The sequence below is a fragment of the Trachinotus anak genome, unplaced genomic scaffold (genome assembly GCF_046630095.1).
Source record: "Trachinotus anak isolate AG129_WGS33_773 ecotype Australia unplaced genomic scaffold, CSIRO_AGI_Tana_v1 ptg000024l, whole genome shotgun sequence".
Lineage (NCBI taxonomy): Eukaryota > Metazoa > Chordata > Actinopteri > Carangiformes > Carangidae > Trachinotus > Trachinotus anak.
Genome location: NW_027273875.1, coordinates 6,371,176 through 6,397,246, shown reverse-complemented (window position 1 = coordinate 6,397,246; position 26,071 = coordinate 6,371,176). Strand labels below are relative to the sequence as shown.

The window sequence follows — 26,071 nt, the reverse complement described above, 5'->3', positions numbered from 1 at the left end:
CAGCTTCAATCTTCCAGAAGAACAGGTGAGGTGCATTCATAGTCCTGAAAAGCAGGTGCATAACATGACAGAGACACTGTATAAAGCTACTGGTGCGTGACTTCTTCTGATGCATAGCAAATGTCTGAATACCAGGCCTCCTCTTTCCTTTTTTTTAAACTCTGCAGTGTTACCCTGGAAACTCTTGTTTACTGTCATGTCTATCAGTGAGAACTAAGGGTTAGGACACACCCTGAGGCGTACCTTTACAGACAAACATACATAGAAAAACAATAATCTCTTCACTCCAAAAAACCTAGTGTACGCTCATATTTCATAACAGTAGAGCACCATAGGTCTTTTCTGATCTAGTGTAAAATCAAGTCATTTTCTGTTCAGGAAGTGAAAAACTACTGAGAAAGACTTTCTCAAGCTAAAGTGGATATGTGACGTCCACCTGTTCAGGCTGACGTTTCAGGGGCGTGCCACATGTCAGCTATTGATCCTGCATGAGAAAGTCACAGTGAACTTACACGCCAGCCTGCCAGCAACAATAGTCAGGTTTGTGTCTATTAAGAGAAGGAAATGTTCATTTAATGTTTGTAGTTTGACTTCGTTTTCAAGTTTGGATTTTACCCATGGGAAGTTTTGCTTCGTGAAAGATAAAGTCATGAAAGATCCAGACATTTGTTGTGGGGGATCTTCACACCGGCACATGTTTGCCCCCTCTGTCAGGTAAAGGTGGCGGTATTGATGTGTCTCCTTTGTCTTGATTTGGATGAACAGCTCACCTCAAAAATCACAGCCAGCTCTGATTAGATTCAGGATTATTTACCAAGTTAGTTTATTTAGATACATAGATATATCTTAATCAATTCCTTTATACAAGGTTATATAACTTCTAATCTAGTTTCAAATCACTTTTAAAATATCTTTTTACATGTTTTTGTTACTGTCTGATTTGATTTGTCAAATGTTAACACAAGTTACTGATAATATTTCTAATGACATAAGGGTGCACCAGATAATTATGACTTTATCCGTCTCTCTACATCTATATTCTGAAACATGACATCTGGATTTGTCGAGAAAAACAACACTTTTCCTCTCCTCAGTCACACATAACTTGTTCTTAACCTGGAGTTGACTTCAGCTGTTGTTTGATTAGCTGTTTGCAAACATTTCCCCCTTTTATTCACTCTATTCTTCTTTCCCTTTAACAACGAGGTGACTCCTAAAGCCCAGCAATACCTGTTCCTTACTTATACTGCTGTTCTGTGCCACCACATCTCATAATATCAAGTGGACAGATGGTTTTTTTAATTGATTAAATTGATCCATCCATCCATCCAGATTTTTTGAATAAACATGTATATCTAAAATATAAAACCAGGTAGCAAAGTTTTGAGAGTTATAAATTCAACTCTTCTGGTTCCACCAGTACTTTTTAATGTGTTGCCATATAACAGCACAGCTTCAAAACAGATGCAGACACCTCTGAAAAGCTCTGGCCCAAACAAACATTCACCATTTGCTCATGAAAACCCATATGATTGTGTACAGAGTACAGCCTGTACTACTCTATATATTATTATTTGCAGTTCCCAAAGGCTGTGATAAAGGTAATGTGTTTGTTCTGTTGTTTTGTGCTCTGATTTAACTCTGAGCTTTACTTAACACATTCAAGTGTTTGATCTGGCATTATTCATTTCTGCGGAACGCAAGATATGGTTAATGACCAGAACAGAAGTCAAACACTTAAACACCTAATGACGGGAAAGACCTTCAGCATTCATTATCGTGGGTGTGATGGGTAGAGGTGTTCCTCAAGTCTTTCATATGACTCATTCTGATCCCTTTCTTCTACAACAATAGGTGTAAAAAGAGCCAAATGCCACTACAATGAAGCCTAGCCAGACACGTTTCATATCATACAGGGCAATCCAATACAAAAAGGGTTTAAAGAATTTTATTTGTTATGTTACAGAATGAAGAAGCCAGGCTCCCATGTCAGACACATTGGTCTACGTTGGTTTCAGATGCTACTGGTCATCCTACTGGCAGGTATGTTCTTACATCTGGTATGAGAGCTAAACTAAAAAAAAAAAAAAAAAAAAAAAAGTTGTCTGTCTGCAGACAATGGAGCAGAGGCGTCTGTCAGCTGGTGACCTTATCTGGACCAACTACTCTGCACCTCTATTTTTAAACTGCAGTGTCTGACATGTCTGACATGTGAGTCATTCAGTCATTTAACACACACACACACACAGAGTTAAATTCCTTTCTAATTTATACCGTAACCCGTTGGTCTAGTTTGTTTCCCAATCATACAAAACTTCACAATGCTGTAGTTTCTTTCTCGGAGAAGGTGGAAAAGGAACAACCTAAGAAAATTAGAGTGTATCTCAACAACTCTGCACAACTGTCACATATCCTATGTTCTTGGATTATTTATTCATTTTATAAATGCATTCATATATTTTGTAGTTCTGTTTTATTTCTTTATTTCTTTATTTATCATTAATTATTATCAAATATTAATGTTCAGTACCTGTCTTTAAAGTCTTGCACAAACCATATATACATATTAATCAGACCCACATGGGATTGAAATAAAAGATTAAGAAATGTGAATGTGTACACTGAATCTGATCTAAAACAGTGCACAAAAACATTATCATGATATCCCATGTCTAACATCCAGTGTTACAGCTGTGGGTCACATTAATCACCATGGAACTGAGATAATGAAGTTGAAGTTTGAATGTAATTTTTGTCATTTGTTCTGTGCAGACTGATGACAGTTATTTCTCCCATCAGGTCAGGGTTCCTGTAATGAGACCTCTGCTGCCCCCCTTCCTACAACAGCACAGACTTCAGGTAAACAGAATCAGCCCTTTTACTGACACACCATTTGAAACATCTGCAATCAAAAGAAGGCCAAATGTCCATTTGAGCCTCTGACAAACTGCAACAGCAATTCATAATATTTCCTTTCATCCTCACACTGGTGTCCTCCATCTGTCCAGTCTGTTCAATCCAAACCTCTCTCAGCCGTTCTGATCTCAGAAACCTATGAGGACTAATGACTGGATGCAAAATATGTGACATAATAGTCATCACTGTCGGTCTCCGTGGAACAGTGACAGGGAAGTTATCAGGTCAAGGGACAGTTTGACGTTTTGGATAATATGCATGTTTGCTTCCTTGCCTAGAGGATAGATGACAACATCGATAACACTTTTACTCATTTATGTTAAATATATAGCTACAGCCAGTAGTGTGTTAGCTTAGCTTAGCTTAGCATAGAGGCAGAGGGAAACAGCTGACCTGGCTTTGTCCAAAGGCAGTGAAATCTGCCTCAGAGCACCTGCATCTTGTTTGTTTAATCTGAAGAAAAAGTAGTTGGACAGTTTCTCCTAGCCCTCAGCATTTATGCTAAGCTAAGCTAACCGGTTGCTGGCTGCAGCATCATACTTGTCGTAAAAGAGAGAAAGTGTTATGGATCTTTGTATCAAACTCTCAGCAAGAAAGCAAACAAATGTACTTTCCAAAATGTTTTACTACTACTACTAGATAAAAGTAGTGCTGCTGCTACCACTTCAAAATCCTGCATTCACTAATGTTTCTAGCAAAATGTGCTAAACTATCAAAGTAAAAATACAGAGGCAGAAAGATATTATATATTATTATATGAAGAGATCCTTTCCTAGAGTTACAACTGTAACTCTCTCTGTACATGTCTGAGACAACAGAGTCTACATAAATTACAGCTCATCCAAAATACAGCAATCACACTCACAGACATTACTCCCATTAAATCATGTCTTCATTGGTGTCTGGTAAATTTTAGAATTGATTTTTTAAGATTTTATTTATGACTTTTATGGCCCGACTTGCATCTAAGTACATCTCTGATCTACTGACACCATATGTGCCCAACAGCAACCTGAAACCTGAAACCTTAAAACAGTTGTATAATGTCTTTGGTGGTTCTGGGATGTGGATGTGGGTTATGTCGTCTGGGTTATTTCAACCAGGATTTAAAGATTACAAATTTACAACAGAAGGTTTGCCTCTTGTTTACCAGACACACACAGTCTAAAAATGTTCCTGTTGGTCGCATTATGAGCAACAAAGGACCCTATAATTTTTGGAGTCAAGAACATCTCAGCCTCTGCTGCATTGATCTTGACCATAAAAAAAAAAAATCTGTCTCCCCCTTATGTTTTGTCCTTCCTTCTTACAGTCGTATACTACTTCCTCGACATTGCTGTGGATGTCACTGGACCGAGAGAGGTCGAGACCGAGGCAGAGATTAATGACTGGGTATGTTGGGAAATGGTTAGACAAGTTGCTTATTAAAGTACTGGATTTATAATGTGTGTAGCCTGTAATTAAATATAATGAGCATCTTCTGTCTCTGCTCTTTTCAGCTTGTCCAAGTGTTTCAAAACAAGCTCGAGAACTGTGTTTCTTCAACAACTACCTCTCCACAAACGACATCTGCAAGCACTTCAAACCAGACAACACTCATGACGACAGCAGCGACAACTTTAAATATCAGTGACACAACTACAGCAACAATATCAACAACGCTAACAATCAACGCCACAACAACATTCCAAAGCAATAGCACAACTACAGCTGCAACATCAACAACATTAAATAGCAACAACACAACTACAGCGACAACACCAACAACGTTACAAAGGAACAGCACAACTACAGCGACAACACCAACAACTTTACAAAGGAACAGCACAACTACAGCGACAACACCAACAACGTTACAAAGGAACAGCACAACTACAGCGACAACACCAACAACTTTACAAAGGAACAGCACAACTACAGCGACAACACCAACAACGTTACAAAGGAACGGCACAACTACAGCGACAACACCAACAACTTTACAAAGGAACGGCACAACTACAGCGACAACACCAACAACATTACAAAGGAACAGCACAACTACAGCAACAACACAAACAACTTTACAAAGGAACGGCACAACTACATCTACACCACCACCACCACCAACAACAACAACATTAACAAGGAACAGCACAACAACAGCTACACCACCACCACCAACAACATTAACGAGGAGCAGCACAACTACAGCTACACCACCACCCCCAACAACAACAACAACAACATTAACAAGGAGCAGCACAACAACAGCTACACCACCACCACCAACAACATTAACAAGGAGCAGAACAACTACAGCTACATCACCACCACCACCAACAACAACAACAACAACATTAACAAGGAGCAGCACAACTACAGCTATACCACCACCACCAACAACACCATTAACAAGGAGCAGCACAACTACAGCTACACCACCACCACCACCACCAGCAACAACAACAACATTAACAAGGAGCAGCACAACTACAGCTACACCACCACCACCAACAACACCATTAACAAGGAGCAGCACAACTACAGCTACACCACCACCGCCTACAACGTTAACAACTACAGCACCAACAGATCAACCCACAACAACAGCTCTGCTGACAGCCACTTTACCTGACGCTGGCACTGATGATGAAAGGCAGGCCAGATCATCAAATAGTCTAAATCCCAATCAGTTAAACAAACAGCGTGTAGCTCGTGAAACTGGCGACAGTGTGACACAAACCAGGTATGACTGTAAAAATGTATTTTAAAAAATGAATGAATGAATGAATGAATGAATGAGGTTGTAAAGTTCCTAAAATTTTCAAAGCAACCCACAGCTATCCTGTGGATAGGAGGAGAGAGTATTGAGCAGAAATATCTCTGCGGCATCTTCTGCTTTGTACTGTCATTTTAGTTGTGCTGTTGTCATAGTGAACTCTTTATTACAAGTCCATACTGTAGGATCGACTACATTTTACCTCTTGTGATTCGTTAGATTTATGAGGCTAAAAAGATGACAGTGTTTTCCTGAACAGCGACCATAGTAGCCACAAGTTGCAATTACAAGATGATGGTGCATTGAAATTTCCTGCATTTCCCAAGATCCTTTTGAGACACAATATTCTTGTTTTACATTTATCATAAAACCATTTAAATATTTTCCTGAGACACACAAGAATGTAGAGTATCAGCAGCATGAGAAGAGAAGATATAAGTCAGTGACATGACTCACATTATTACACAGATATATAGCCATATCTGGCTTAAAGCAGCTATTTGTAAGTTTTGCTATTACTAGTCTAGAAGAAATATTGCAAGTTCACCGAGAAAACTTAATTCCTTTATTCACTAAGAGCGGTCTCCAGTAGTGGAGAGCAACCCTCTTGTTTTGCTCCCATTTCTAACACTTCTCTTCTACTGAAGCTACTTGTCACTTTCTGATACCGAGTCACTGTAGTGTCCACAAATGTAAATACAATGATGGCTCAGGCTCTTGATAAGACGGGTAAGTAAACAGCTGTTAATGTTGGCTATGTAGCCATAGCAAAACTTACAAAGAGCTCTTTTAAGTTTGTAACATTAGCCATTAGCTCCTGGTAATATCAGACCAAGTAAAGCTGCAGCAAGAAAATCTCTGGGTGTATTAAGTTAAGCAAGAGTGTGTTTTATTGCTTGTGAGTTCAACTTTCTATTTGCAAGAGGAAAAATTGTGAGATCTGTTCTTTCAAAAGTGACATACCGTAGGCTTTCTTTAAATCAGTATTGTTATTCATGAACATCTCAATTTATTTTTCAGCGGGCTCAATGGAACGACAGGCCTATATCTAGTAAGTTAACATTTAAATGTACTTGTGGGTTACAGTGTATGAAAACAAGGATCATGTGAATCAAGACAGATTAATGTTTTAACAGGGACTTCATGTTTCATGCGCCAAGAAGATTGCAATAATGTAAGTAGATAGCACACACTTTTTTTAAATACTGAAATGAGTGTAAAGCATTTATTTGTTGCTAACGCTGACTTTATACCTTAGACAGACAAATTGCTCTGTGGTGCTGCAGTTGAAGCAGAAAGTACCTCCATGTTGTATCCTCCGTACTCTTTGTGCAGCCAGTAAAACTTCCCGTGACATCCATGTGGTGGGTAAAAGAGCAGATATAACAGGTGAGTGCTGAATACAATTATTAATTATTAATTGTAAAAATATACAATTAGCTACCTAACAAGTTCCCATAATGCAATTAACCGTCTGTGTTGTTGAACAGGTCCCCTAGAAAGTGAGTGCCATAGCAATCCAGAAGCGATAAATAGCTGTATTTATACAGGTCCAGCCGGTGCATTATGGTAAGACATTTGGTATTTATGATGCTTGTGTTTTCCTCCCCTTTTTAACTTCCCAACTTATTTATTAAATTAACAACAAGACAAGGTCCCAGCAACGCCTTTACACTTTTTTAAGGTTGTTGGGTGCTACATGCAATATTTTTATTGAATGTGGTTATCTTTCCACAGTGAAGAGTCTGGAGTTGCATATGTGGAAGGTGGAAGCAACTCAACGAACTGTCCAGGTGAGCGCTAAACTTTTTACATCTTCAAACTATACAAAGTAAAGAAAGTATTCAACTGTTTAATTCTTCTTCTTCTTCTTTTTTATAACTACATGTTAATGTGTTTGAGCCTGAATGTGAGCCTGAAAATTGACCAAATTTGGATTTCTGTCACTGATCTACACACAATAATCCAAAATCCCTTAGAAGACTTAACACGTTTGACCTATTTCTTACAGATAAAGCATGTCCATCTAATTGTCCAAAACACATTAGCTTGAGGCCACACATTGCCCATTGGAGACTGTATTCTCACTGAAACATTAGGCATTTATACAGTACATTATAGTAAATGTCCAAACTGTGACCGAACCTGAAATCTAAGGAACTGCCTCTTGAAATTGGATACTTAATTATAAAAACAGTTGTGAGGCTACAGTATTATTCCAAGGTTTCAAAGAAATAGTGCATCATTTTGGGAAATATACTTGTCTGTACAGTGAATATGAAGCTACAGTTATCAGCTATTTAGCATAAAGACTTGAAGACTAGAAACTGAGAGAAACAGCTACCCAGGCTCTAACTAGCACTCGCATTTTATTTTGAATTTTCTTTGAAATTACAAAAACATTTTAATTTAAAATAATGCAAAATGCAAAATATATGATAAAATAAAACGGATTAAATGTTCCATGAAGAACTTGAAATGAAGACAAAGTTTTTAATATAAAACCTTATTTTGCCGTGGCTCTGTTCACACTGACAATAAATTGAAATGATTTGACTTTGTTTCAGATCTGAACAACAAGTGCAACTGCTCTTCTTACTGCAGTAGAACTGGTTAGTGTTTTATCAGCAAGCAAAACCACCAGATTATTATCTTGATCAATATAGTCTGAAAACCTTTGATAAGCTACTTTTCCATCTTTGTTTGTAGATGCATACTACACTTTTCAATTGTCAATACAAGATCCCAAGATTAACTTTTCGTATGTCTCCTCCTTGGTAAGTTCTTGTGCACACAAAGAACATGCATACGCATTTATGCTGTAGTATTTCTTTCACTGTGCATCAATTAATTCCTGTAGCATCATATAATATCTTGAATCTCTATAGATTTCTAAACTGAAAACGTCGCCTTGCTCTCTAAGGATAGAGTGAGTTTTGCCATTCTTGAAGCATATACAAATCAAATAAATAGGCTACAATTTAAATTAGAAACAGTTCACAATCTTTGTAATGTTCCTTTGCAGTTCTCCGTGTCCATTGCCCATCATTGCATCAGAATACAAGGTAAGCAGCCACAAAAGCATAATGCTGCCTAAACAAGCCATTTAGTCCATATGATCCAAAAATAAGTGCAAGTGCAACTTTATGACACTTGTTCACTATTTCTCCTTTTGTCACAATTTGTGAGGCCGTTTCTCATCTTTTATTGCACACAAGTGCATTTTGTATAAAGAGTACACAAAACATAACTTAGTCATACATATTTTAATGTGTTACTTGAACATAATCACTTAAGATAGTTTGACTAAAATGGAAATTTCTACTCAGGATGCTCATGTGTCCTGTGAAAACACAGCAACAAAGTGAGTAATCATATTAACACACAACACAACATTTCTGCTCACTGATATATGTGAAACATTTTTATCAGTGAGTGAAATTTGTGCACCTCTGATTCTCTAATTCTAGTCTTGAAAGCTGCAGAGTGATTTTAAGCTTTGCCCATGAGGTTCCTATCTGCAATGTGTCGGCAGCTGTGATGAAAGTGTTTCAGTCTAATACACAGATCAGTTTTGATGGACTGGTGACTCGAGCAGGTGTGTATATTAACCACGGGGAAACAAGTCAAGTCAATGTCAGTTCATACTGTCAAAAATAAATGGATAAATAAATCCAATTATCAATTAATTTGTGTAGCTGTGTCTTGAAAAGCTTCTCATTTGTGTTTTATCTGAAATGTCACACAGCAATATGTGGAAATTCAGAGGTCAGTGACAATCTTCAGACATACGAGTTCACATGGGTTCAAATGAACCTCAACTCGTCTATGTTTTGTATGGCAATCGAAGCATCTAACATCCTCACCTGGTGTGTATGATTTTCTTACCATCCTATCTTCTGCGCTAACTTAACTCCATCGTTGCAAACTCAGTGACAGTAACTTATTTCAGGCCTGTTTTTATTGTAGTAGATTGAAATGTACCACCTGATGTAATATTCCTACAAATATTTTCTCCCCAAGATGTTAATTTGTCCTTTTTCCTTTATAGTCAAAATGGACAAAATGTGGTTGCAAAGCTGGCAGAGCAATGTGTTCAGATGCCATTCACGACACCCAGCCCAAATGTGACAACCATACAACCAAACACCACTACCACGCCTGTAAATGTAACTTCACCCCCACTGAACACAACAGCTGAGCCCCTCAATGCCACCACCACCACCACCACTGCTGCTAATGTCACAGTAACAGCAACACTCAACACCCCAACAACCACTGAAGCAGGTTTGTTATCACTTCAGCCCTGTGGGCACCTCTGTTCCACCATTTCCATCATTATAGCATCATTACAGTATCCCTTTTACATTCTGTTGCTTGCAGCTGAAAGCCAAGCCAACGCTCTCCTTGAGCTGACCAGAGACGTGTCCGCACTGAACTCCAGCCAGGTGGATCAGCTGGTGTCTCAGCTGGAGGATCTATTGTCAGGCCCGACCGTCAGCCTGGCTCTAGGAAACACCTCCATCCACATTGTCAGTAATCTGCTGGGTGCGTCTGCTGAGACGCTGGCCGACTCATCCGACAGGTTACATATTATTTATTTGATGTTCAAACATAGTGTGTACTGTTATCTCAGAGGTTCCCGATCTTTTTTGGCACCGCTTTCTTATTGAATGTTTCCAAACAGGGGAAACATAATAGCTGTAACATAATGATAATAACATAAACATAATGCCCCTTGGATGCCCCTTGCACTCAGTGGAGGTAGTGGGCGACAGGAGAATGGTGGCGAAGCTATCATGCCTGTTGGAGAACACCTCCCACCACATGCAGGACACTCTGGCAGCACTGAGCAGCTCCTTCAGTGACAGGCTGCTGCAACCACGGTGTGTGAAGGAGAGATACCGCAAGTCTTTCCTTCCAGCTGCTGTCAGACTTTACAACAAACACTGTGCTCAGTAACCACACACACACCAGAAATGGACAACTCACCACCGTAACAACCTCATGCATTAGCTACTGTTGTTGTAAAAATGTAATTTTTTGTATCTATATATTTAGTACATTATTATATTGTTATTATTTATCGTTCTAAATATTTGTTATTGCAGTTTCTGCAGCTTTCCTCTTCTCTGCACTGCCACTTTGCTGCTGTAACACTGTGAATTTCCCCACTGTGGGACTAATAAAGGCGATCTTATCTTATCTTATCTTATCTTATCTTATCTTATCTTATCTTATCTTATCTTATCTTATCTTATCTTATCTTAATTGGAGTGTAAATGTTCTCCACAACCCAAAATTGAAATATATATTCAGACTGCCATTAGTGTGTGTGTGAGTTCACATGTTCACATGAGTTTTATGTAGTGCTTAATGCAGAGATTTTATGATGATTATCTTTTTTTGTGAATTAATAACCTACTTTATCACAAAAATATGCAGCTTTTTTTTTTTTTTTTTACCAGATCATAGCACAAGTGTGGCCACAAAGTGCTCTGTAGCCCAGGGGTTGGGAACCAGCAGTGTGACTGAAGAGGCTCAGTGAATATTAGAAATATTTATATTGTGCACGTTACCAATTCATTTCCATTTCATCAGGATTATAAAGATTGTTGACACAGTGGGGGTAAAGCTGGTCCTTGAAGAACAGGCTGAGACCCTCTTGTCCCCGGCTGTGGCTTTGTCTGTGAAACCAGTAGATGGCAGTAACTTCCAGGAAACGTTCTTCTCTATCTCAGACCCCACTAATGTACAGGTATGGCTTGAGTGTTTCAGTCTATAATGTTTACCAGCTATTTCACAGCAGATGCTGGTTTTCTGGAGTTGTATATACAAGGTTTGGAAGAGTTAACAATAGAGATAAATGAAATTAAGTTTCACGTTGAGATCAAATGCTACATGCTTAACAGGGGTGGAAAGTGCATTTACTCAAGTACTATACTTAAGAACAGTTTTAAGGTACTTGTACTTTACCTGAGTATTTCCATTTACTATTCTATACTTTTACTCAACTATATTTCAGAGATTTCTTATGAGCCTTTTGAGGGGCCCGAACTCTAGGTTGGGAAACACTGGATTAAACTACAGAATTATTAGAAAGTAGACAAAGCAGCTATTAAAAGTCTGCGGTGGTGTTGGTCTCTATGTCCATCCACGCAGGTCCGTGGGGATCCCAGACTGAGAAGGAGTGTGAGAGCAGACTCCTCCATCCCTCAGGGCTCCATTCGGCTGCCCCCCTCTCTCACACAGGACTTAACCTCAGAGGAACAGCAGCTGGCCTCCCGAGTCCAGTTCAATTTCTACCAGAAGAGCACAGTGTTCCAGGTCCATACATTTAACCAACATTTTAATTAATAACATTTTAATCATGATACAGAAATTTGTTACTGTGTTTTTAATTTCATATTGCTGATTCAGGATTAAGTGATGGGCTACACTTTAAATTACATACCGAAGCACTGTGTTCTGATAACTTGTGTCGTCTCTAAATGACCATGCAGGACAGATCCATGGGACAACGCAGACTTAATAGTGGGATCCTGGGAGCGAGTGTGGCCAACCTGTCAATCACAGGACTGACGGACGATGTTGTAATTCGCTTGAGGAACACAGAGCCCATTCCAGTGAGTCAGGTTTCAAACTCTGTCACTCCTTTCAACAGAAACAACAACAAAAAGCATGATGTCCAATTAAGTCCAATTAGAGAATGTCACTGATACAAGCTCTTGTGCCTTTTCCCAAATTACAGGCTAATTTTGTGACTACATGTGTCTACTGGGACTTTACATTAAATAGTAAGTTTTTGTTTTTGTGTTTTTTCCTTTATTAACAATGTCGATCAGATGAGACAAAGATGAAAATATGCTGTATGTCTGTGTTTTCTACTGACAGATGAGTCAGGTGGCTGGAATCCTAATGGCTGTTCTGTCCAAAACAGCACAGACAATGAAACAGTTTGTGGCTGCAACCATCTGACCAGTTTTGCTATCCTGCTGGTAAGAAGATGAGATGTTTTCTCATGCTCTCATCTTTATGTTTGTGGATAATTAATCCAATTATATTTTGAATCCTAATTCTAACCACTTCCACTCTGCTGTAACTTCTGTGTTTTTTTCCTCTGCTTGTTCTTACAGGACCTCTCCAGACAGCCTGTAACCAGTCGTGTCCAGGCTACCATCCTTACCTTTATCACATATATTGGCTGTGGAATTTCTGCCATCTTTCTGTCTATCACCCTCCTCACCTACCTGGCCTTTGGGTGAGTATTTATTGCCATAAGATAAATTACGCATATCCAACACTTGATAATCGCCATTGAAGTGAAGTGTCTTTTTGTGATTCTACCACTAGGCCACCAAAGTTGAAATACCTTTGTTTCTGGTTATATTTGATAAAGCTATGGTGTGTTGTAAAACTCATTTATGGTTTTAAATGAGTGCAGATATTTTTTCAATGCACTTTTTATGAAATAGGCATTGTTCACTGAGAAGGTCCACTGAGATGTTTCACGTTGTTTACAAACCATTTGAACCCTCCAGGAAGTTGCGTAAGGACATTCCATCCAAAATCCTGATCCACTTGTGCGTGGCTCTGCTGCTGCTTAACCTGGTCTTCCTGGTGGATGCTTGGTTGGCGCTCTACCCGGAAGCTGTGGGCCTCTGCATCTCCACTGCCTGGTTCCTTCATTACTTCCTGCTGGTTGTCTTCACCTGGATGGGACTTGAGGCCGTTCACATGTACCTGGCCCTCGTGAAAGTCTTCAACAACTACGTATCACGATACATGCTGAAGTTCTCACTGGTTGGCTGGGGCATCCCAATGATTGTGGTCATCATAGTCATTGCGATTGACAAGGATAACTATGGTCTTGTCTCCTATGGAAGGTTTACTGATGGCACTAGTGATGACTTGTGAGTTTTTCTTAGACACTTTATTTTGCAGTTACATGCATATTATTCTACACAAATTAAAAATACAAAAAACAAAAACCTAACCCTCTTATTTGCTCCCATTCTTGTCCTCTCCCACAGCTGCTGGCTGAAAAATGACATTGCCTTCTACGTGGCTGTGGTGGCCTATTTCTGCGTCATTTTTCTCTTCAACTTCATCATGTTCATTGTGGTGCTGGTCCAGCTGTGTCGGTTAAAGAGGCAGAACCCTCACAATGTGCAGCACCGCACCACACTGCAGGATGTACGCAGTGTGACGGGGATAACCATCCTCCTGGGCCTCACTTGGGGCTTTGCATTTTTTGCCTGGGGACCCGTTAACCTGCCATTCATGTACCTCTTTGCCATCTTTAACTCCTTGCAAGGTCAGTTCACTCATTTTAGGTCCGAATGGTGGTCACATAATAGTGGGTCCAATAAAATCTGGATGAAGTCATGAAAGCATTTTTGTAATCATAGGGGCTCCACAGTAATAAGAGGAACATTTAAGTGTTGGATGTTTTATTTGTGCATATTAAAATCTCTGGGTAAAAAATGTTCGCATCAATATACTGTAGTACTGACTTTACCTGGGACTCATGAATATGAAAACCACCAAAAAGAAGAGTTGTTTAGATGTGTCATACTTGTTTTTCATATTAGTATTGGGTTATTTACCCAGATTTAGGGTATGCTGGAGAATAGCTATAATCTACTCTAGTTCTTTATATCGTTACTATGCTATGTTACTATGTTACTATGGCTTTGATGGTTTATAGTAAAAAAATAAAAAAAATTAAGTCACCTAACAGACAACTGTGAAATGATCTAATATGACAAACTCAGACTGTGCATGCAGTACACAGGCAGCAGACAAACTCTTAATTTCAGTCTTAATTTCAAGTCTTTTTTCATGTCCAGGTCTATGTCCTGTACCTGTATATCCAACCTGATGACATTGTAACCTGCACTGTGAAAGCTTTGATGTGGTATTTAAAAAGTACTGTTTCTGTGGGGTTTTTTTTTTTAGGTTTCTTTATATTTGTGTTCCACTGTGCGGTAAAGGAAAACGTGAGAAGACAATGGAGGACCTACCTGTGCTGTGGCAGAATGAGACTGGCAGAAAACTCAGGTTAGACAGCTCTACCAGTCCGACTAGTCTAACCTTTACATTGTCAACATGCCTGTGCTGCCTCTGGTTTCTGAGTATATTGTTCCTTCAAATTAGAAGATCCAAGGCCATTAGATTCATTATGATAGTGTCTGGATGATTATGTTACGTTTCACCTTTATCTCCTGGGATCTCTTTTCACAGACTGGAGTCGCACTGCAACACAGAAAACTGTGAAGAGGTCATCAATGAGCAGACTAACATCTCTTAATTCCTCAAAGTCGAACAACTCATCTAGCTCCACTACTTTTCTTGTCAGTGACTCCTCAGAACAGAGTAATGGCATTGGTAAGTGGAGAAGCTTTGGTCTTAGTAGTAGAGCTTTATTCTACTAGCCCGACTATGTAAAAACAAGTTTTATTTAATGCTGCTGCTCTTTGAATACATCCACTGTTACCTTGTGTTACATGTGCTTGGTCTCATGAATGATGGCTGCTCACGAGCTTAAAACTGCAATATTAGAAGATAAAAATCCAATGATACTACATTATTATATTATCATATATATATATATATATATATATATATATATATATAATAAAAATTGTATATTGTTTGCTTTTTAAAGTTTTTTTCCCATCATTTTTTCACTAGACATCTGTCCTGCAGGTGTACATTAGGTTATTATATAGTTTGCCCCAAATTGTATCTATTAGACATAATGACAGTAGTGCTGTTGTGTTACAGGTAGCCCATTTGATGATAGAGCAATCACAGCTGACGAAGAACCTAGTATGGATGTGATCCTCAACGAGATCAACAGGCAACGCAGAGACCAATGAGCACCCTGATCCGAAAAGGACAGAACAGACTATTTAATGGCTTATGAAATACTGTATATAATGTAAACTAACAGAGAGTAATTTATGTATTATATGACTAAATGGGCAATGTAAAGCTTAAATTATGTATGACATTTGATTTTTACACACTTTTCTGTATTCATATATATTGACTTCATACCAGTCTTTATTTCTTTGCACTGTTATCAGCAGAGGCCAACAGAGTCGTCCCAGTCCAGTCCCAAACGTGTTTGATTCAGTGACGTTAGGCAACTTCACAGAATAATGACTGTGGCCTTCAAGCAGCATCTTGATTAAGTAGTCTTAGTAAGCTCAGTTTTTGTAAACATCTGTATTCTGTTGGTAAATATTACATCCACATTTCTAAAAATAGATTCACAGTAAAAGTTAGTAGAATTGATTTCTCTGCAAAAGTACTGGTTGCTTCACGTTTGGATGGACTGAAATTAGGCAGACAGATTGGCTACAAACATGAAGTACAAGACAATAAATACCTCAAGTTACAAATATTAACTGCTAGGTTTCAAGTGGAACATATAAAATAAAATTAAAATGAAGAGCTAAAGAGTAGCCCCTCAGTGTTTGTTGACTGGGACAAAGTGTCAAATAAAGTGAATAATGCTCACAGTTAGCACAGTTTATTAGAGCAACTAGGCAGCAAATATCACATTAACCTGCCATTCTGTAAAGATCCACAGCAGCTCACTACGACAGCTGAAGAGGCAAGTCATTTTAAAGCTGCAACTAATAATCATTTTATTTATTTAAGTGTTTTCCTCAAATTGTCCAAAACCTAAAGATATTTAGTTTACTATCATATAAGATGAAGAATAGCCACAAATCTTCATATTTCAGTCAGTTTTTTGGTATTTCTGCTTGAATTTTCTGTCATCAACTCAAATATGTGATGCCTAACACAACAGTGTAAAACTGCTTTATACTGACAGGCTGTCTTAAAGTATTCAAAGGGTGTGCTTGATTATTATAGCTTTCTATTTCTTTTGGAAAAAAAGAAAAATCAAGACATCTTTCCCCAAAACATTTTAATTGTAGATGGTCACAAAAATGATCTCAAGTGGGACAGAACAGCATTTGGTGAAATTATATAGAATAAATAAATGTAATTGAGTCCCACAGGGTTGATCGCGCGTAAACGTGCTGTGTACTGTATATGCAAGCTACATTCACCGTCCATTACATGCACCTAATACAGTCTTAAAAAAAAACTTAAAATATATCAGGAGAAAGCAAGGTGCTAATAAAACATGACATAAAAACAGCACAAGCACAGAGGTGGCATTAAAGTGGTGGAATTGTTTCCCTTTTAAAACATATTTGGACTTCAACACTTCAGTCTCACTGGGCGTGATCACATTGCCTTGATACAACCTGAAAGAATCAAATCACATTTGAGCGGCAGTAACAAAAATAGAGCTTAAAAGCGACTCCCTTCAGCTGGGATGAGCCTACAGATTGGCCTATCACACGATTTGAGCTCTTAACTCAAGAGAAAAGGAAAATGACCTAAAGAAAACAAGAGAGAGCACACACACTTGTTCTAAGATGGATTACACCACATTATCAGTGTAACAAATCAGTGTTTCAACAACTAACAGTTCCTTCAGACTACATGCAAATGGACAATCCAAATCAAGTAACACAAAAGAAATACAACTCAGAAGTTGTAACGATGGTAAATGGTAAACAATGGTAAAACGCAACCAGAAAAGGGAAGAAAAGAGAAAGAAGATGAGGGTAGTATGGGATCAATAGATAGGGGATAATAAAACTGTCATTGTACCCCTTAAGATGTGTTCAGACTGAATGCAAAGTGAATTTCCATCTCCATTTATTCACACCAACTTGACAGCTGGAGTGTTTTGCAGTCTGTGCTTATTATCCAAAACAACAGTTTACAATACAGATGTAGTCATAGCTATAGCTCACTGATAATAGGCGTAGACTGCTGTGTGTGTGTGTGTGTGTGTAAGTATGAACTACTAAGACTTATAACCAGACTGATCTGACACAGCAGGATGTCATACCTTTTTTCAAAATTTTAAAAACCACATAATGCATTTATCCAAACTCTGTGGGATATACTATTGTGCAATACACAGAAGAATTTTACTTTGGCACAGACACACTTCAACTTGTGGCCTTCTTAAGAGTCTTCCACAAGCCTAAACATGTCGGTCTAATAATAAAGTTCTTCTGTTTACTGCAAGTGTTGCTGGGGTTTTAACCTCTTTATTCTTTTTCCATCTCAATGCACCTTGGAAGTAGGTGAGGTTGTGCCAGAAACCTATAGTTGGCTTCCAAACTTTGTGTTGCCTGTAATTTTCATGTCACCTTCAATCTGAGCACACCTTTAAGGCTACAGCAGAAGCAGAAGAAGTAGGACATTCACATTCCAGCTGCTCAGGATTCAAGCAGAGAAAACTGGAGGTCTCTACTTCTTCCATATGGTGTAGAAAACCCATCTGACACAGCACAATTAAGGATTATACACAACAAAATATGGCAGCAAAATGTACAGTATTGCTTTGTCCCTGCTGAGGAATGTATGAGCAAATGACAATTCAAAGGATGTAATTTTGTCCATCAAGAAAGTAACTGTAACTGATAGAAGGATACAGCTCCAAGTAGGAGGGCACACACACAACTTCTTTGGAGAAGTCCACAGGACACGAGAGCCTTCCCAGCTGTTCCTCATACTGACTCAGTGCCTCTGTCAGATTCACGCTGTTACCCTGATGACCAGCATCAGGAAAAAAAAATGTCACAAGACAAACATGCTGTAGCAGGTGATTTTTTCATCGACCACAACTGGAGGGTTATACTGTAAGAGTAAGTGGTGTGTCCCAATGCTTAGGGGAGAGTTTTCCCCTTGTTGATTTAAGATATTAAATAAGATGTTCCTGTTTGACAATTTGGAAATTAATTTTATATTAAAACACCGACCATAAAGTTTAGCGCAAAGAAGAATTTCATCCCTCTCATCCAATAGCACTGCAATTTTCTCCATCACCGATATACAACTTGTTTAACTGTGTTCCCACCTTGGAATATTTCCTGCCTAAATAGTCTCATAGCAGGATAGACTATATATGAAATAAACAAAGTCAGATACTATATAAATAGGTAGGACATATTGGAGCATCCCTGGTATTTAATGGAGGTTGGGGAAATATTAAAAAGCAAGTTAATGCCTACTGAACAAATTACAAATACAGTTTGCACTGACCATACTCAGCAGTTACTAAAAGGACGAGACTCACCTGTGTGAAATATTTCCCAGCTGGGTGCAGGACTTTTATTGACAGATCTAAGATGAGACGCAGGAACTCCCATGTCGAGTCTTCAAAAACCAGTTCAGACAGACAGACTGGGTTGAACAACTTCTCCGTACTGCGTTTATGTAACACCTCAGATTATGTAAATATAGAGTGGCTTTGAAAGTATTCAGACCCCTTCACGTTTTGCACACTTTGTCGTCTTGTAGATGTAATTTTTAAACTCTGAAAACTTATGAAAAATCAAAAACTGAAATCTCTCATTTACAAAAGTATACAGACCCTTTTACTTCGTAAAAAGCACTTTTGTCAACAGTTATGTTTTGAGTCTTGACTAAGCTTTGTCATTATGGCTTATTGGGTGTAAAGTAATGGGCAAAAAATGGCAATTTTATCAATTTCACATTAAATCTTCAACACAATAAAGTGTGAAAAGGTGAAGAGGTGTGAATACTTTCTGAAGCCATTGTGCAGATAGAGTATATGTACACGTTATATATGTAAAATACAGAAACCTTCTTCTGGCTCCGTGGATATTGGGACTGCAGTGAGGTCATTAATTACGTAGTCAAACATCCGTCCTTCCTGAACATACTTCTTCAGCACAGGGACACAGTCCTCGACTAGTATCTGTAACACATGAGACAAGGAGAATCCACTCAACCTGATCATATGTATCGCAAGGCTGGCTCACTTTTAACCAGGATAAATCACCCTGGTAACGTATGCTGAACCTGCACCAGAGCAGGTTAACTTCAGAGGATCAAGTCAAAACCTCTCTGCTGTGGCAGCAGAAACAGTTTTAAATTACTTTTATCTTTGTATGAGCATCACATACTCAAAATAAATCAATACTCACACTATACTGAAGACATATACAATTATTATGACGGTAAAAAAAATTATTTCCAGTGTTTCTAAAGCTCCTCATTCTATTCTAGATAAGTGATTAAACTGAACTCATTTTGTTGTACAAACAGCTCTGAGCATTTGAACTGTACTCAGAGCTGGATAGGAAAACCCAGAGTTAACGAAGGCAGTTGCTAAACAGCTTCGTGACACCAGTTACACAGGATCACCACTGAATATTTATTTAGCACTCACTTGGTAACAGTCTCCCTTCAGGTTGTCAAGGATATTCCCACAAGTCTTTCTCATGTGCATTCTGCACCCGTCTATCACCTTCTGGTCAATGTACAGACTTTGTTAAGGAAGCATCAGGTGCAGATGTACTGTACAATTATAAACACTGGTACATTGCTTAGAAGGAAAACAACATTGCCTAAGGTAAAGTTAAAGTCACAATACAGGGATTAAAAAAAAAAAAAAAAAAAAATGTTTCAGCAGAACGGGCCATGAAGGATATCTCCACCATAGTGATCATCTTTGGCTTTTGTTTGACCACCTCAGCAAGGATGCCTCCATCACCTCCTCCTAGTATCAGCACCTCTTTTCCAGCATAATTCTCTTTTCCACTACCTATGATGGCTTGGGTGTAGGCCAAATCACTCTCTGCCAGGTCTGCAAGGTAAATGATTCATTTAACAGAAACTAACACAACAGTCATCATCACGTTTACAAGTGTAATTAAGTACATTAAATTACAGTTGTGTGTCACATTACCAACATGAATATAGCTTGTGTCTCAAAATGACAAATAACCCATGTACTGTAGTGCTGTATACACTTACTAACATCTCCATTGAGTACTAGGATGTTTCCAAACTGTTGTGAGTGCAATATTTTTATGTTTTGGTATGCAGAATCTTCTTCATACACCACCCGGTCAATATCATACTCAATCAGTCTGCCGTCAGCTGTGGGCCAGTAGCGGTCAACTTTTGCCCCTCGTACGAGGGCCGGGAGCCTTTGGGGGGGAAAGGTGAACAGTGCAATGAATCAATATTACTGCAACATGTAAGGTGCATGAAATACAGCGATCGCATTTCTACAACATGAGCGAAGGCACAAACCTCCAGATACTTACCTTTTAATCCGTGTAATATTGCCATTTAAGAGAACCTTTAACTTCTTTTCCAGTGCATTTAAAAGCTGTGAAGAAACAGATGTCTACACTATCAACATGTTCCTTCAACAAGTTCAGTTGTAAAAAAATAAAAAAAAATGCTTCTGTGGCATATTTCTGTTTGCTTTGGCTTTTCAGCCAAACAGATAAAACATGTAGTTGTGTATTTTTTCAAATCACCTACATTGTCTAGTTGTGCAATGTTGTCATCTTCGTAACACTGCACATCAATGGTGACCAACCCATGGGAGTGCACACGCAGAATAACAAGCCTGAGAAATGAAGGGGTATAGACAAAGAGATGGACGCAAAGCAATGAAGTGATTTTGAATGATCTGATGTTTTCACAGTGGAAAGAATCAATTCATCCACTACACTACTCCTTACACTCTGTATGCACCCAGCAGTCTTATTTTTAATAAATGTGGCTAAATATATTGCTTCTGTGTCACAGTATCAAACCTTCACCAGACACAGTGTATGTAGCCTGAACTTACTGAGCACTCAGATAGACAGCATACTGCAGGAGTGGTGTCAGAGGATTCTGTGGAAGCTTTGCTATTTTCCCCACTGTGAAAACTTGCCACCACTTGAAACTACTAACACTTTCACCCAACACTTCTTCTCTGTGTATAACTAGACACTTGGGGCAATATTCACAAAACATCCTAGGGCTGACAGTGAACAGTAAAGTGTGAGTAGGAAGAGTGTCAGTGCTGACCTTCAGTCTCTTCAATATTTTGGTCTAAGAGTCATTCACACCGAATTTTATCTCTAAAAGCAGCTCCTAAGGCTGAGGAGGTAAAGTTAGTCTAGAGGACTTCACAAAGTCAGTACAGTCATACATGCTCACAGCCAGTAAAATGTGCTGCAGGAAATGTGCCTCACTGTGTCTGTGTTTTGTGGGGGGAAAAAAAAAAAAAAAAAAAAGTCAGCCAGTTAAATGTCAAATGTCAGTCATTTACTCAGGAATGAATGCCAACAAATAGCAACAATCCAACAGCAATGAAAATTGCAGTTTGCACAACTCTATGCTACTCAGACACTGGATCTCAGTTCATTGAGTGCATAATACATTTTCACCCACTGCAATAAATACATGAATAAAGGTGATTTCATGGTCATCACTGGATTAGCCAGCAATACTGGTGCTATATGTAGAATTATCACATCCCACTATGATGTGTTGTTTTGTCAGCTGGAGAAAGTATCACATGCTGATGGTATTAGATGCCAGATACCACATACTTCAATAGTTAACATTTTACGTTGTCTCATGCATGAAATCTGTCACGCAGTTTGTAAAACATCTATCTGTCTATGTAAATGTTATTTAATTTGTTCCTCACGCTCCTGTTCTTGAACAAAATTCTTTTTCACAATAACCATCAGAAACCAGTCAAACCTGTCAAACACCAACCACTGAGGACAGTGCTAATTTTAGTAATTCTCTTTGTTCCTGTCTAGAAACTCATCTCAGCAGCTCTTAAAAAGAAACTTTTAGTATAAGGAACTTTTAGTGCCATTAGGAGGTCTCATAGAGTTAAGAAAAGATCCTTTTGAGTACAGCCCCTTTGCTCCTATAGGTATGACACCTTTAGTAAACTGTAAGACATGTAAGGCTAACCTAAACTTTTCCAGGGCTCTGACAGTGAACAGTCACTCTTTGTGAGCGTCTGGTACTAATACAGGTCGGCCAGTCAACACTAGTTGAATCTTTGGCTCAGTGAATGTAACCAGTTAGTCAGCAGCAACCACAGAAACTAATTACTGTACTAAACGAATTTCCAAATAGGGATTTAACTTGGAATTTTATTGCAGGGCTGCTTAGGAACAAGACTAGGTATTTGTGGTTATTTCAGACTGTACAACTCAAAACATTTGACCCACAACTTCCTCTCTACAAATGACAATGAAGGGCTGTAGGTTAACTCTTATGAAGAAATTTTCAGCATGCCGGTTTTGAGTCTTGTTTTGGTTTTCACCATATTCTTTGTTTACATAGAACATGAAAAATATAGTTATTCCTACCCCTGTTTAGAGGATCATAACAGCATCCAGGTTTCTAATCTACATCTGGTTATATGTTGCACAGTGATGTGCAACATATAACCAGGATACTACAAATACACAATCATAATTGGGATACGAGTGCACATGTAAACACACTCATGAGAGTCAGTGTACGTGTCATTTGATGTGCATAATGTGTGCCGTTTCATAGTCGGGGACATCACAACTGTCTCTGTCTTGAATTGATGCCAGACATACAGGAAGTCTCCAGTCTGCGTATTAGTCATGAACATGGAGTTATCTCAAATTGGACAGACTTGAATTAGCCCAGTCAGCAGTTTAATTCTGGATTGCTTTCCTGGCTTCACTCAAGCCAACCTTTGTGCAATAATCAATTTTTGCCTCCTTAAAGAGGCTCTTTGTAAGTTTTCTCTGCCACCAAACATGGTTTCTTGCTGCAGCTTTTGGTGAGTAAAGGAACGATGTTTGATGCTGAACTTAAAATGTTTCCTCTAGACGAAACAACTGTTAATGCTAACGCTTGCTATGTAGCAATAGCTAAAACTTACATATAGCTCCTGTAATGAAATATCCACTTGTTTGATAATGGGAAGGTCAGATTCATGAATCAGCTAAGACAGCTACTTCAGTTGATCAGTGTGAGATCAACTGTGATCAAATGTGAGAAAGAAATCCACCTGAAAACTTCCTGCTACAATAGTACTCCACCTTCCACAGAATAGGGATTTATCATTAAAGCAAAAAAAAAAAAAAACAAGAGCACACATTTAGTAAAATAAAAATTATTTATTTATTTCCAGAGGGTAAGCTAACTAAAAGCACACAACACAAACTACACAACACTGAGGTGTTTCTGAATATGTTTCCTACATGTCTACAAAAACCACCAGAAAAGAAAAACAATGCTTTAAACTGTCAAAAAAAAAAAAAAAAAAAAAAAAAAAAAAAAGGTGTGGTGCAAACAAAAATGTGGTTCTTACCGGCCATTCTTGCCTACAAACGTAGCGAGGTATCCATGACCATTTGTATCATGGACAGTCTCTGTCATTTCCTGCTCATGAAATATGGACAGCAGACCAGGAACTGTCGAAGCAGAGTCAACTGGGAAAAGAGTATGGAAACATTTTTAAAATAATGCTAATCTGCCCTTACTATACATTCTATTCATCAGTGGTGGATGAAGTACTCCCTTACTGGATAATGGATTTCCATGGAAGCCGCACTTTAATGTCATAGCTGGTCAAGACTGAGCTAATTTTAACTATAAAATGTATTGCTGGTTACTTCAATGTATTGTTAAACAAAGCACTGCAGTTTATGAGTAAATCTTAACCTGCAATGAAACAAGTAATGTAGCAGAGTACAAGTAAAGAGTAGCAATAAATGGAAATACTCAAATACCTCACTTACTATGCACCACTGCTATGGAGATATATATATATATATATATATATATATATATATACATACATACACATACACACACATATATATATATATATATATATATATATACATACACATACACATACACACACACATACATATATATGTATGTATGTATTTCATGACACCACATTGTTGCCAGATAAGGTATTGTTAATTAAAAAAAAAAAAGAAGAAAAAAAAGGTTCCCAGGAACTAGGTATATCTATCGTTTGCAGCCCCATATTTCTACTCTACTTCATTTCTGCAGGAAAAATAATGATAATGTAGTTTTTACTCCTTTACATTTGTTTAATACAATTACACAGTTACTGTAAGTGTGGTACTGTAACCTACACTTACTTTTCAGATTAAGCTTTCATATACAAAACACTTGATCAGATAAAACATGATACATTATTGTAGATTAAACTACCCAACAGAATATGAAGATGTTAGTATCAGCCCCACTTAGAAAATGGTGCCAACATGTTAATGCACTGTGTGATATTTTATACCTCGTCCATCATTAATACAAAACATAGATGTAGTTCATTTTTATTGTAATATACTCTCATGTTATATGATTGCTGTCTAACTTAACACTTTCTATAATGTTTTTCAGACACTAGGTTAATGCTGGGTTGGCCAGAATCGGAGGCTTTACGTGCAGCGTAAAACTACAAAAATGGCCGAAAATGCGCCACTTCCTATGCGACAGCGATGGAATGAATGTAGCATTGAATGTACTTTATTCGCATTGTTAGCTAGAAAGGTTTTGAGACGCTGTCCAGAGCAACGACACTGAACACACCAGAAGTACATGTGTAACAACACACGTCCATGTAAAACACATTAAAAGATCTCACCTACAGTGACGACCAGCGCTAAACCCCAACGTGTCCATAATGTATATGTACATGACATTATCAGCCATGTTTCATCCAAATCAATACAACGTTACTGATGTGAAGGGCAATGACAGACTAGCAGGGTTATGTTAGCAGGCAAGCCAGCCAGCTAGCTAGCTAGCTAGCTAGCATGCAGCCCTGATGCAGTGGCTGTAACCTGGATGCACTGACGGCAGCAGGGTCTCACCGCGCTCATCTTACCTGCCGTAGAGAGGCTGAAGTCGAGGGTGTAATGTCGCAGTGCCATGTCTGTGTGCAACCGTCATCCATGCCTGGAATAGGCAGGCTGCGAATATTTATGTGCAGAGACAGAGGGAGGGCCCTGCTACCACTGCTGTTACCACTAACTACTGCACTTGCCAAACCAGGCGTGGCCACTGCTGCTAAAGGCATATGCGGCGACCGAGAGCAGAGAGTAGAAGATGAGTCGAGAGAGTAATCTCCCTCTGCGGACCTCCAATCCTATGGGTCCTATCCCGTTGTGATAATATTTGCAAATGTGTGTGGATGTGTATACACAAATCGAAATGTGCACTAGAAATGCACATGCGTAAACAAATCTGAAAACATGTACATCAAAAGCCCATTGTAAACCAGTTAATCGTCAGTGTTCAGCTGGAAAAACAGGTTCCACCTCAAGTAAACCTCTCATTTAACTGTCTTCTTACAAAGGACGTTAATACACTTCCATGGATTGATACAAAAGATCTGAGAGAGCACGAAAGAGACTGAAACTGCACCTTGGGTTAGGTGCAGAAGTAGAGACGTTATTGAGAAATCCCACTGATATTTCTAAC

General features: G+C 38.6%; 2 protein-coding genes across 5 annotated transcripts; one reads left to right on the top strand and one right to left on the bottom strand.

Annotated features, from left to right (window-relative positions):
* Nucleotides 1–322: 322 nt before the first annotated feature.
* LOC139607730 (adhesion G-protein coupled receptor G2) lies at nucleotides 323–16,147 on the top strand. Of its 3 annotated transcripts, none has more exons than XM_071460867.1 (30): nucleotides 323–540; nucleotides 1,967–2,043; nucleotides 2,800–2,859; nucleotides 4,229–4,308; nucleotides 4,416–5,644; nucleotides 6,698–6,728; nucleotides 6,814–6,851; nucleotides 6,936–7,066; nucleotides 7,168–7,246; nucleotides 7,415–7,470; nucleotides 8,245–8,289; nucleotides 8,387–8,454; nucleotides 8,566–8,606; nucleotides 8,703–8,742; nucleotides 9,007–9,041; nucleotides 9,148–9,275; nucleotides 9,426–9,546; nucleotides 9,729–9,964; nucleotides 10,061–10,262; nucleotides 11,279–11,435; nucleotides 11,840–12,004; nucleotides 12,181–12,303; nucleotides 12,429–12,474; nucleotides 12,572–12,675; nucleotides 12,814–12,938; nucleotides 13,219–13,590; nucleotides 13,711–13,994; nucleotides 14,639–14,740; nucleotides 14,924–15,067; nucleotides 15,467–16,147. In XM_071460867.1, the coding sequence occupies exons 2-30, from the start codon at nucleotides 1,968–1,970 to the stop codon at nucleotides 15,559–15,561; spliced, it is 4,413 nt and encodes a 1,470-aa protein (XP_071316968.1). In that variant the 5' UTR covers nucleotides 323–540; nucleotide 1,967; the 3' UTR covers nucleotides 15,562–16,147. The 3 variants fall into 3 exon arrangements, with proteins under 3 accessions (XP_071316968.1, XP_071316967.1, XP_071316969.1); XM_071460866.1 differs by having other exon boundaries at nucleotides 323–714; XM_071460868.1 differs by lacking the exons at nucleotides 323–540; nucleotides 1,967–2,043; nucleotides 2,800–2,859; nucleotides 4,229–4,308 and having other exon boundaries at nucleotides 5,536–5,644; nucleotides 6,940–7,066.
* Nucleotides 16,148–16,610: 463 nt separating this feature from the next.
* sms (spermine synthase) lies at nucleotides 16,611–25,666 on the bottom strand. Of its 2 annotated transcripts, none has more exons than XM_071460870.1 (11): nucleotides 25,476–25,666; nucleotides 23,919–24,039; nucleotides 21,089–21,176; nucleotides 20,866–20,930; nucleotides 20,570–20,745; nucleotides 20,256–20,399; nucleotides 19,983–20,083; nucleotides 19,394–19,508; nucleotides 18,864–18,943; nucleotides 18,220–18,335; nucleotides 16,611–18,065 (listed from the first exon to the last, which is right to left on the bottom strand). In XM_071460870.1, the coding sequence occupies exons 1-11, from the start codon at nucleotides 25,519–25,521 to the stop codon at nucleotides 18,035–18,037; spliced, it is 1,083 nt and encodes a 360-aa protein (XP_071316971.1). In that variant the 5' UTR covers nucleotides 25,522–25,666; the 3' UTR covers nucleotides 16,611–18,034. The 2 variants fall into 2 exon arrangements, with proteins under 2 accessions (XP_071316971.1, XP_071316970.1); XM_071460869.1 differs by having other exon boundaries at nucleotides 19,983–20,072; nucleotides 20,245–20,399; nucleotides 25,476–25,662.
* Between the last annotated feature and the right edge of the window lie 405 nt (nucleotides 25,667–26,071).

Excerpts from the sequence above, each read along its gene's own strand:
- LOC139607730 (XM_071460866.1), top strand. The coding sequence starts at position 650 with ATGAAAGATCCAGACATTTGTTGTGGGGGATCTTCACACCGGCACATG. Across the intron at positions 4,309-4,415 it reads AGGCAGAGATTAATGACTGG|CTTGTCCAAGTGTTTCAAAA; the intron begins GTATGTTGGGAA and ends TGCTCTTTTCAG. Across the intron at positions 13,995-14,638 it reads CATCTTTAACTCCTTGCAAG|GTTTCTTTATATTTGTGTTC; the intron begins GTCAGTTCACTC and ends TTTTTTTTTTAG.
- sms (XM_071460870.1), bottom strand. The coding sequence starts at position 25,521 with ATGGCACTGCGACATTACACCCTCGACTTCAGCCTCTCTACGGCAG. Across the intron at positions 20,931-21,088 it reads ACATTGCACAACTAGACAAT|CTTTTAAATGCACTGGAAAA; the intron begins GTAGGTGATTTG and ends GTTTCTTCACAG. Across the intron at positions 20,400-20,569 it reads AGTACTCAATGGAGATGTTA|ACCTGGCAGAGAGTGATTTG; the intron begins GTAAGTGTATAC and ends TTTACCTTGCAG.